General features: G+C 45.7%; 1 protein-coding gene across 1 annotated transcript; it reads left to right on the top strand.

Moving 5' to 3' along the window:
* The first annotated feature begins 1,186 nt into the window (after nucleotides 1-1,186).
* Nucleotides 1,187-10,847, top strand: PATL2 (PAT1 homolog 2). The gene is made up of 16 exons (XM_029952240.1): nucleotides 1,187-1,351; nucleotides 1,531-1,621; nucleotides 2,215-2,435; nucleotides 3,104-3,184; nucleotides 4,197-4,339; nucleotides 4,860-4,928; nucleotides 5,161-5,302; nucleotides 6,446-6,566; nucleotides 6,665-6,762; nucleotides 6,969-7,022; nucleotides 7,121-7,254; nucleotides 7,387-7,546; nucleotides 8,041-8,181; nucleotides 9,010-9,107; nucleotides 9,978-10,127; nucleotides 10,573-10,847. The coding sequence occupies exons 1-16, from the start codon at nucleotides 1,187-1,189 to the stop codon at nucleotides 10,589-10,591; spliced, it is 1,887 nt and encodes a 628-aa protein (XP_029808100.1). The 3' UTR covers nucleotides 10,592-10,847.
* The last annotated feature ends 1,185 nt before the right edge of the window (nucleotides 10,848-12,032 follow it).

The following is a 12,032-nucleotide window of genomic DNA, read 5'->3' as shown; positions in this document are numbered from 1 at the left end:
CATTGTCAACAACAGCCAAAGTATGGTAAGAGCCCAAATGTCCACTAACTGATCAATGGATAAAGAAGAGGTGGTATATATCTACATAGATAGATACAATAGACTATTGCTCAGCCATCAAAAAGAATGAAACCTTACCTTTGCAATGATGTCGATGGAGCTAAAATGTATTATGCTAAGCAAAATACCAGAGAGAGAAAAATACTATATGATTTCACACATATGCAGAATTTAAGAAACAAAACATACGAACATGGAGAGGGGGAAGAAGAGAGAGGGAAACAAACCACAAGAGACTATCAACTATAGAAAACAAATTGAAGGTTGATGGAAGGAGGTGGGTGGGGGATGGGCTAGATATGGGCATTAAGGAAAGTGCTTGTGATGAACACTAGGTGTTGTATGTAAGTGATGAATTACTGAATTTTACTCCTGAAATCAATATTGCACTGTATGTTAAAGAAGTAAAATTTAAAAAACATAATAAACACAGGATGTGGGCATAGAAGCCAGGCTCACCAGGTGTTAGATGAGGCTCAGGTGGGTCTTAGGTTTTTGCCTACCAGCTGTATTGATGTGCTCATTTTTGTTGTCTTGTTTTCTTTTTACTCCTGAGCTTTTGAACCTGTTTTCCACTGAAGTAGCCAAGAAGATATAAGATTGTCTGTGTAACTCATGAAAATGTTGAGTTTTCCTTGATGATTTAGCTTCATATCTACAGGGGTCTCTCATCAGTTATAACTAGGTGGCACACTTGAACTCACAGGACCCAGTGAAGAGCGAGGATCCCCAGGTACACTGTCAGGATCCACAAGTGCACTGCTCCAGGGCTGAAATCTTTGTCACTAGCAAATCTCCTCAGGATCCCCCCAGGGCTTTCTGATCCAATTTTGATGAACAAAACCTAGGGACTGAAGGGAACATAACCTCGTAAAGCTCCTACAAACGGTGTAGAAAACGGGATCCTTTTAAAAAATATCTACTCCCAAATATCAATCCCATAAACTGTACTCACAAACTTGGTGATTAAAAATGGAGTTTATGTCTCCTGCCCGTTTAAGAGTTTTCATTCTCATACTTCCATCAAGCTGCAGTGGTTGAGAGATGCTGGCCCTTTAAGGTGGCGGCAGGGGAGGAGCTGGGACTCTTAAAGCCAGGGCTGCAAACTAGCCAAGCCTAGCCTGCCATGGCTAAGGTAGGCGGAAAGAACAGCAACAGTCTGGTGGTGGGTGTCAACAACAAGGTAGCTGTGAGGCCTCTGGGCCACGTGTGTGTCTGTGTGGAGGTGCTTCTCCTCCAGTTCCAAGCTCCGTCCCTCATTTCTGTCCCTTTGCTCCCTGCAGCTGGACTGGTGAGGGCAGAGGGTGGGACTTTAAAGCAGTCTGAGAATCCAGGGTCTTGCTCCTCAAAGACCCTAGGCCAATACTCCTGTGACAACCTTGCTAGGGGGAGATCGTGGCTGCCTTTGGATGGATGCCATGCCATTCTTGTTGAGAAGGAGAGTGTCTCTGGGTTTCTTCCCTGTCTCAGGTTTACCTTCCAGAGGCTAACAGTGCTATCTTACCAGAGGAAACAGCCATGGTGGAAGTCTGCCAGCCTGCAAAGATGATATGTCTTGAAGGTATTGACAACTAGGCTGTAATATCTGGACGAAAAGGCTTGGGGTACAGAGACTTGGGTCTGGTCTGATTCAGTGGATGGACATGGGCCTGGGTGTCCGGAATTACTGGGAGTGATTTCCAAACTCTTCGACTAGCTAGCTACATCACAATGGTGACTGAGGTCATTTTCCTGGGCCCTGTTTTCCTTCACTTCATTGTGAAACTATCAACAACAGCATTATTGCTGTTATTATTGCTCAGCATTAAAAGGACATATACATGTAAGGTAACTGGTGTACAATGGGCTTAAATTGCGGTGAGTCTGGGTAGCTGGAACTTGATTGGCTAAGGAGGCACTCAGAGGGCTGTTATGTGGGGGTGGAGAAACCTGGGATGGTACCTAATGAGGCAATTGAAGAGCTATGGAAAGCCAAAGTGGTTGACACCTGCCAAGTTCTATTTGTTCTAATGCAAGCAGTTAGGGACCCCTAATGAGGGGGAGGCACTGTTTGAAGAGGGTGCTGGAGATGACTTGTGAATAGAGGTGTTACTGAGAAGTAGCTCTTCTAGAGGATACTCTTCATGCCTGAGTCCGCATCTGCTCCCTCCTCAGGCCCCCACTTAAACCAAGGCCGGGGCAAGTGCCGTGGCTCCTTGGCTCCTGAGGAGGAGCCAGTATCTGCCTCCCAACTGGAAGAGGAAGAGGAGGAGGAGGAGGAAGAGGATTTGAACGCAGATCTAACCCCAGACCCAGAGGAGGAAGACGAGGAGGAGGAGGAAGAGGAGAGTGATCTCGGGGATCGAGCTGTCCTCAATGCTGTCCACAACACCCAGGTGCCAGGGCAGGAGAGGGTGGAGGAACACTTGTCCTGAACCCTCTGCAGCTCACAGACTGTTGCTAATCCTTCTCCTCTTCTCCACTCCTTTCTAGTTCCTCGCCTTAATCATTCAGCCATGACTACATGACCTCCACACCTTTCTAAGATAGGTTCTGGGTTAACACTTTTCTATTTTAGGCTTGAACCTGACTAGAGACTCTCTCCTTCCTTCCTTTCTTCTTCCTATTTTCCACTTAGTTTCTGATGCTGTCTTCACCTTAAAAACCAGGTCCTAGAAGGGTTGTGCATAACCCATACGTGCTCGTCCAGCTCCTGGTGCTGAAGGTGAGTTATCTTTGACCTTTGGCCCCATGTGTCAACAGTTCATTCCTGGGAATCCAGGGAAATAAATACCTCCACCAGTGGAGAGAGACCAGGGTTCCCATACAGAAAGGAAATCACTCAGATTCTTCCTCAACCGATTCCTGAGATACTAGTCTTGCCTCCTCTCAAAGGAAGCAGAGAGGTCCTGATCCAGTTGATTTTGATTACAATGGAGGGCCAGGCTGCCACTGTCTTGTATATTGGAAGTGATTGGCCTACCTGCACCCCACACCCAATGGACACTAATGACCACAAGGGCTCTTTCAAGCCTCAGTCTCCCCCCCCACACTCCTATTTCAGAGAAGTCTTCTTAACCCCCCTGGAATCAAGGCCTCTGGTGTGTTGGGGATGTCACCTGCTTCCTTGAACTTTCTGTGGCAGGTGAGTCACTTCATTCTCCATCCTGTGAGAAAGTAATGGCGTGTGGGGAAGGAGTATGTGGAATGTCCCTTAGTCTGCTCTTGACCTTGCTCTGGAGATGAAGTTCTCCAAGTGAGGTGTGATATGGGAGGTGGGAGACACCCATAGTCTAGGGAAGCTTGGTAAGTGGTAGAGGTAGTCCAGGGACAACTGTCCCTTTGTATGAAAAAGAGATAAACTAGAGCCATCCTTCCATCTCCCTACATTTCAGCAGGTGAGCAATATTGAGTTTAGGGCTGGAAAGAGCACCTGACCTCAAATTAATTAATGAGAACATGGCCTGGGGTAGAGGAATTGCAAGAAAGCCTACAGGGAGAATGAGAAGACGGTGTAGCTCTGGGGAGGGCCTCAGAGGAGTCCAAAAAGAGGCAGACAAGCACTGTCCCAGTAGCTGAAGGCACAAGAGCCAGAGAGAAGATGATCATAGAGAGGTGAGAGAGAGAGACTGGTGATGACTCACCAGACAGGAAAAACACATGCCCCAACATCGTCAGGGATTGAGGAGGTGACCAACTTTGTTGGGTGATGTTTTTTTTTTTTTAATAGTTTATTGTCAAATTGTTTTTCATACAACACCCAGTGCTCTTCCCCACAAGTGCCCTCCTCCATTACCACCACCACCCCTTCCCTTTCCTCCTCCCCCTTCCCCTTCCCCTTCAACCTTCAGTTCGTTTTCAGTATTCAATAGTCTCTCAAGTTTTGCGTCCCTCTCTCTCCCCAACTCTCTTTCCCTCTTCCCCTCCCCCTGGTCCTCCATTAGGTTTCTCCTGTTTTCCTGTTAGACCTATGAGTGCAAACATATGGTATCTGTCCTTCTCTGCCAAACTTATTTCGCTTAGCATGACAGTTGGGTGATGTTCTTAAGGGAGAGAAGACAGGTGAGACTATAAAGGTGGGAAAAGGACATGGCAGCAAGAGCAGCATTTAGTTGGTGGAGATGCCCTTTTCCCAGACATCCGAATTTCTCTCTCAGGCGCTGGACTACCTCTCTCCGGTTCCTTTCCGGACTACCTTTTCCAGTGCCAGTTCTCCAGCACGACACTTTGGACCTCGACTTCTCCCACCAGACCCGATTCTCTTCTGCAGCCCACCAACCTCATGGCCCCCTAGTTTCAGGTACTGGCTCAGCGAGCCAAGCACCCCAGTGTCTCCCACAGGCTGAGCTCTTCTCCAGAGGGATCAGAAGGTAGTGGCTTGAAGAGGGGTGGGAGCCACTCCCTCAACTGCCACAGAAAGACACCTATAAAGACTTAGTAAGAGAAGTGCGTAGGAGGGTCTAGTCATTCTCCCTCAAAGATGAGGAAATGAAGGCCCAGAAAGACTTAAAAAGAACTTACTTGAGGTTAGTTGGCATGGCAGAACTGAAAATAGGACAGAACTCCAACAACCAGGCCAAGTGGTTTTCTACTATGTCAAGAATTCCTGCAGCCAAGTTGCAAGAAAATGTATCTTGGAGGGGAAAGTGAGCCCTGCTGAGCTAGGGTTGTGGTGTTTAATGTGGCTGACTTTGGGGAGGCACGTGAACAGATGGAGTTACCTTAGATATCCAGCTGAGGTTATCAGAGACTAATCGAATGGGAGGGCAGGGAGCTGAGCACTTCTCACCCAGCCCAAGTTTCTTTCTCAGTCTTCGTAGTCATCTGACCCAGCTCCACCCTCGGCACCAACGGATCTTGCAGCTGCAGCAACATAGTCGAACACCAAGGTAAAGCCTGGATAAGTAGCAGGGTCGAGGGCCGTTGGTGTGCATGCTGAGTATTCCTATGTGATTGGGCATCTCTCCAGAGCCCCTGCACAAATAAGACTCTACCAGGGTTGCCCACTTCTGCACTCTGTTCCATCCTGCCCAGATGGCTCCACTCCCTGCTTACCCTTCCTTGGGAAGTTCACTGTGCAGGGGTGGGCAAGTCTAAAGGCATGTTCCTTCTGGCTTCAAGTCCCCCAGCCAAGAAGCCTTGGTCTCAGCAGCCAGACCCCTATGTTAACCTCATGACCCGAAAAGAGAAAGACTGGGTGGTAAAAGTACAGATGGTTCAGCTGCAGAGTGAGAATCCTCGCCTGGATGACTATTACTACCAGGTGAGCCCCAGATGCTCTTCTCAGCCTCTGACTTTGGAGTCAAATGGGCCTGGACTCCATCAACCCTCTTGCGTCATCTCTGCAGCTTTTAGAGGACATGTCCAGTCATGGGGGAGAGACCGTCCCTTCAGGATAGGGGCCATATTTCTAAAGCCTAAGATCATTCTCCTCTATTCTCCTACACGTCAGACAAACGGGATTATTTACAATTCCCCCAAACACTGAGGTTTTATCTTCATCCTTTGCCAAGAATTTCCTCTACTTGGCCTTGAAATAGGAATGTTTCTGCCTTTGTACACTTCTGTGGATCTTAGAAATGTCTTGTTAAAAACCTTTATCTACTTACTGCTTTTTTAGATATAAGATACATGAATCTCATAAATAGTGGGATTCACTTTGTTGAACTGAATAAATGCTGGCAGAAATTTTGACTCCTTACTCTCTGTACCCTATCTCCCTTTTCTTTACAAGGCAGGTTTTATCTACTGATTTTTGGGTTGTCTAAGCTATGTTCCACTGTCTTCTCTGCCTTTTCATCACTGCTCCTAAATGAAAGAGGTTAATTCAAATTATTTTATGACTCACAGTCAGTGGCTTTATTTTAGCTTGGGATTTTACAGATTTATTTGAGAAGATAATAGAGCTGCTGAGCCGTTCCTCACCTTAGAAGCATGACACTGGTCTAGAGTGCTATTGGCTACTGGTCAATTGACAATAGTGCTATCTCTGTACTGCAAGCTGCTGATGGTCTTCATGCCATCAGATAACTGTGGTTTTGAAAAGCACAGGTAGAATCATAAAACTAAAAGGGGTGGAGGGAGGGAGATGTGTGCAATCCTGGGAATAAGGAATGCAAGAAGGTTGCAGATGTTGGGACAGGTTTGCTTCCCGGATTTCCACTTTGCTCTCTGCCTTTTCATCAGATCTGGTGATGGTATCTAGCCCTTTAAGTCCTTAGTATGGCGATCCCAATTCAGATGGCATGAGGCCCAAGGTGCTCAAGGTGCTTCAGAATTTTGGTAGAAGGGCCTAAGGTGCCAAGATCATTTCTGAAATGAATGCTGTAGGAAAGGGTGTGTTAAGAGGGCCTTAATTCTAACTTGAGAAGATGTGTATACATTTCTCTATTCTATGAACTCTCAGGAATATTATCAGAAACTAGAGAAGAAGCAGACCGATGAAGAGCTACTTGGGCGAAGGAGCAAGGTTGAATCCCTGAAGCTGATAACACCTTACATTCAGAAGGCAGAGGTTTACGAGTCAGGTGGGACCAGGGCTGACCTTCTGGGTTGGGATAAACATCTGGATGCACAGAAGGTGGAAAGGGGTGGGGAATGTTTGTCCTGACTCCTTTTTATGCAGTGGTTCGCATCGAGGGTTCCCTGGGCCAGGTAGCTGTATCAACGTGTTTTAGCCCCCGCCGAGCTATTGATGCTGTACCCCATGGATCTCAAGACCAGGTAGAAGTGTTACCTCTCCACAATGTTTTTTATCTCCCCTGTTTGGGAGAAAGGACTGGGGCACTCTCATGCTTGAGATCAGATTGTGACCTAAGAGCGAGAAGTGTGGTCAGACTTTGTTAGCCTTTCCAGCTCAATTTGTAGCTCCCCTGAGGCCTGAATGGCTTCTATGGAGGTGTGGCTGATGGCCTGGGACTCTCTCCTAGGAGATAGGAGCTGCAAGCAGTCAGAGACTTCAGGTGTTGTCCAGGATTGAGAAGGTGAGATATCAACTCCTTATGAGTGAATTCCTAATTTACCCCTGAGAATGGTATATTGTTCAAATTGACCTCTTCTTTTACCACCCGCAAATTCCCAGATGTTCCTTCAGTTACTAGAGCTAGAGCAGGGCCAGAAGAATGGGCCTCCACAGCCTTGTTACTCTGAACATCAGCGCAACCAGATTGAGAAGCTCTTCCAGGCCTTAAAGACCCAGGAGCAGACTAACATGGAGTGAGTGTGGGAGTCCGCCCAGGAAGGGCAAGATGAGCAAAGACATGGGCTTTGATTCTGCCCCTCCTTTCTGGCATGTAGCCAGAGCCCTCTAAGCAGAGCCCTGAAAATGTTCTCCTTTCTTACACATAGGGAGGCAGCAGATGGCTTCCTGCAGGTGCTCTCCGTGAAGAAGGGGAAAGCTCTGGTGGCAAGGCTTCTCCCCTTCCTGCCCCAGGATCGAGCTGTTAGCCTTCTCCTAGCTATCACCCACCATTTGCCCCTCCTAGTCAGGAGGGATGTTGCTGATCAGGTATTGTGGCACTGAGCAGAGAATGCTTTTGTGGATGGGTGAGGAATACTTCCACTTCATCCTCTGTCCCCCACCCCCAGAGATGCCAGAGAAAGTGCTGGGCAGGAGAGATCAACCTGCTACCCTCAGGTGGCGGAGTTCCAGAGCAAACTACTATAGGAACAGCGAATTATCATTAAGTACAATGAACAAAAAAAAACCCACAGGCGTTTTGTTACACAAGTGTCAGTGTGATGCGGAGGTTAGAGAAGATAAGGATTCCCTGAGAAGTGTGAGCCCCATGTCCAACTTGTTTAGGAATGCCTTCCCTAAGAAAGTGGGTATTGAAGGACCAGTATTAAGGTTGGAGAGACATGAATGATGAGAAGCTTGGTAAGTAACCTTACCAGAAAAGTGCCAAAAACAAGTCAGCAAGAAAAGGGGGATAGAGGCAGTGTAGGAGGAGGCAAAGTTGTAGTGAAATCTGAGAGAGGCACTTACTGACCTTCTTGCAGGCCCTACAAATGTTATTCAAACCTTTGGGCAAATGTATCAGTCACTTGACCTTCCATGAGCTCCTCCAAGGACTTCAGGGGCTAATGCTGTTTCCACCTGGCTCCTCAGAGCGACCAGTCACTGTGATCCTTCAGAACCAGGTAACACAGTGGGGAGGCTTCTCTCTTGCCAGATGGCCTTCAGGTGCTGTCATGGGCAAGGACTAAGCAAGGGAGTGCTAACTTTCCATCATTTCTCCAGTGCTCCTTCATATCTAGGAAGCACTAGGATCACCTGGAGAGCCCAGTGAACCTCGGTTCCTTGGTATCATCCCTAGGGAGTCTCATTTAGTAAACCTGGAGTGTGGCCTATGCATTTGCTTTTCTAACAAGCTCCCTGATGGTGTTGAGATGGACCTCTAGAGCAGAGATCACTACCAAACTGTTTGGATTGTTTATCCCTTTTAGTAAAAAGTTCTGAACCATATATCACCCATGTGCTTGTCTATAGGTCCTACACGTGTAACACTAAGTACATATATTATGTAAATAGAAAGAAAAATTTAAGTGAAGTCTCTAGGTGTGAAAGTTCTGATACTTTGTAATAACCCCAATGGTTTATCTTGTGAACCCCTCTCTGAAGATCTTTGCCTAAAGCAATGCTTCTTTCAGTGGGGTCCACAAACTACCTGCATCAGATTCCTGGGTCTATTCATGATCTATATAGACTCAGACTCTGGAGAGTAGAACCCACAAGTGTTCAATTAATCAACTCTCCATAAGGATCTTTTGAAAACTTCAAAGCAGTGACTTCTTTTGAAAGGTCTGAGAGTTCTGTGGCCAGCCACTGTAAAACCTGACCATTTTGTAAGTGTTGTATTCCATTTTTACATGTGAACCTTCCCTTTTAGTTGGGAACATGGCAGAGCCAGGAAAGCACTGCTTGCCTACGGTGAAATCATCTTACCTTGGATATTCTATCACTTGCAGTTTGGAATATCTTTGCTCTATGCCCTGCTGAGTCATGGGGAACAGCTATTATCCCTGGAGTCTACCCTTAAGGAGCCCAACAGTGATCATTCAGCTTGGTAAGGTCTTAAAGGCCTTGTAAATAATATTTCAGTACCTGGGAGGTATAGGCTGAGTTAGATGAGGTATTTCCTGAGTGGTATATTCTAGAACTGGGGAGGAAGTCGTATAGAGAAAGGAATACTTGCAGAGTTGTTGCTTTTCTGCCTTTTCTTTTTTTCCTTCCTTCTTTAATATGGTGCCTTAGAGTGTTTGTTTCCCACAGAGGGCAGTATAACAGTAATTAAAGGGATAAGCTTTAGAGGCAAACAGACCTAAGTTTGGATTCTGCCTTCATCACTTACTAGCATTATATCTTTCAGGCATATTACTTGACTTCACTTAGCCTGTTAACTCATCTATAAACTAGGAATCTAGTTTAAGAACTTAAAGAGTTTTTATTTTTCATTTTTTAAAAATGTTTATGTATATTTGAGAGAGTGTGTGAGCAGGGGAGGGGCAGACAGATGGAGACAGAATCTAAAGCAGGCTTCAGACTCCGAGCTGTTAGCACAGAGCCCGCATGGGGCTCAAACTCACAAGCTGTGAGATCATGACCTGGGCTGAAGTTGGACACTGAACCGACACTCAGGCACCCCTTTTTTCTTGTTCAATTTTTTAAAATATTTGTTTGTATTTGAGGGTGGGGGGAAGGGAGACAGAGGTGGGGGTGGGGAATGAGTTGAGGAGGGGCAGAGGGCCTGAGACAGAATCTGAAGCAAGGAACATCGGAGTTGTTGATATAAGGAAGAGGCTATCTAAAGCACTAAGCATTGTCTGGCAGAGAAAAATTCTGCAGATGTTCCTTTAATTGCTACAAGCACCTTGGCCTTGAGTCTGCTTCCTGCATAAATACGAAGGCAATGTTTTCTGTCTTCTCTGCCCTCCAGGACAGACATGGTGGTTCTGATCGCCTGGGAGATAGCCCATATGCCAACAGCCTCTCTGGCAGAACCTCTAGCCTTCCCCAGCAACCTTCTTCCTCTGTTCTGTCACCATGTGGACAAACAATTGGTACAGCAGCTAGGGGCGAGGATGGAGTAAGTGATGGCAGAAACAAGGTCCTGTCCTAGCCCCTTGTTCAAGCCCAGTCTAGGTCCTCACTTTATTCTTCACGTAAAAGAAGTAAAGAACTTAGAAAATACCTTGTTTTTAGAAGTAGTTCCAGACACCAGCGTTTACTGAGTAACCAGTTGGTACATTAGGGCTGTAAGGCCTGTTTCTTCCGTCAAACTTGTTAATTTATTTCCAGATAGCTTTGCTCATTTATTATGCTAAGCTACTTAAGGGCAAGGATTAATAGAAGCTGAATGGTTAAGTGAAGAAATATTTAAGGGACAACTACTCTAAGGTAAAAAGCATGAACAACTGAAAGGTCACTTGTGGCCTCAGAATTTGCCATCTGCTGGAAGAAGTCAGATATTAAAACACACAAGTATTTTAGAAAATATAATTGTTTACAGTTAACATCTGTTCTCTTCGTAGGCTTGCTTGGATCTATTGATGCAGTTGTCGTGGAATATGTACATGTAGGAAAATTTTAATCATCAGACGCTAGCTATGTGAGCTACGTCTACAGGGAGCCAGAGAGTCTGAGGACATTTCCTGTGCCTTGACACATGGGAGGACCCCAACCAGAACATTTTCTTAAGCCTGCCTTAAAAACCTGTGTGATATGCCTAAAATGGCATGACATGTGAGGTAAAATTAAAGAGCTAAAAGAATGATGTGTTCAAACTTGTAAGTTAGGAGGTATAATGAAAGCCATTTTTTTTTTCTTGTGAATGCCCCAAGAAGGTCCTTAATAAAAGGGAAAAGGCCTTGTTATGTCTAACAAAAGTATGACCTGGAAATTTCTTTACTGTTGGCATTTTTTTTAGTTGATTGATTTTGAGAGAAGGGGCAGAGAAAGAGATGGAGAGAAAGAATCCCAAGAAGGCTCCAGTGGGGAGACTGATGCGGGGTTGGAACTCACTAAGTGTGAGGTCATGTCCTAAGCAGAAATCAAGAGTCAGATGATTAACTGACTGGGCCAAACAGGTGTTCCTACTATTGCCTTTTTAAATAAAGAAGAAAGTAGCCCTATTTAAGCTAATAGGGTTGATATAAATATCTCCCGTGGGGTATAAAATGTTTGTGGATGAATACATGACCGTTTGTCAAGTTGAATCAATCACTGGAATCCCTTTTATGAACCAGGCACCATTTTAGGTGGTAGAGTAAGAGGGAACAGTGAAAACTCCCTGCTTTTCTGATGGTTACATTGTGGTTAATCAGGGACTGATGGAAAATATCAAGCTGTTTCACTTTGGTGAAAACAAAACTGGGTCTGGAGTGGCTCAAGTGTAATGGTCCAGGAAAGCCTGTCAATAGCAGTTACAGTTAAGGTGAGAAAAAAGTATTCCACACAAGCACTACTGAGCACAAAGCTGCCAAGTGAGAATGAACTTAAAGTGTGTCAGGAAAAGAAGGAAAAGTGTGGCTGAAGTGCACAGGGAAGGTGGGAGGGGGATGAGGTTGGGAGAGGTAGGCAAGGCATAGATTTATAAGCCATGACCTAAAAATTGGGATTTTAACTAATGGAAGTCCGAATTTTAAACAGGAAAGTGATGTGACTTCATTTTTAGAAGGTCGCTCTGCTTATTGTTAGAGGAACAAGGGAGAAAGAGAAATGTTCACGTTTCCTCCATCAGCTCAGGCAAAAAGTGAAGAGCAGTGGTGAGAGAAAGCAGAGAAGAGATTTGGAAAAGGTCTTGGAAGTAAGAGTTAGCAGACCTTGCAGACAGGCTTGATAACAGTGGTCGTTACTTAGATGTTCAAGTAAAGTGAATGGTGTGTGCCCCATGCTGAAGTGGGGGCGGGGATGAGGAAAAAAGGGCTTGGAGGGTGGTTAAGAAGAGTCGGATAAGAATTTTCTGGGGTGGATATAAAATCTGACAGCAGCT

This window comes from Suricata suricatta, chromosome 9, assembly GCF_006229205.1.
Source record: "Suricata suricatta isolate VVHF042 chromosome 9, meerkat_22Aug2017_6uvM2_HiC, whole genome shotgun sequence".
Classification (NCBI taxonomy): Eukaryota; Metazoa; Chordata; class Mammalia; order Carnivora; family Herpestidae; genus Suricata; species Suricata suricatta.
This window is presented reverse-complemented; position numbering and strand designations above follow the sequence as displayed.

Bases quoted from the DNA above. Each gene is read 5' to 3' on its own strand.
- PATL2 (XM_029952240.1), top strand. From the start codon at position 1,187: ATGGCTAAGGTAGGCGGAAAGAACAGCAACAGTCTGGTGGTGGGTGTC. The intron at 7,255-7,386 runs GTGAGTGTGGGA...TCTTACACATAG, and splicing joins CAGGAGCAGACTAACATGGA to GGAGGCAGCAGATGGCTTCC. The intron at 8,182-9,009 runs GTAACACAGTGG...TATCACTTGCAG, and splicing joins CTGTGATCCTTCAGAACCAG to TTTGGAATATCTTTGCTCTA.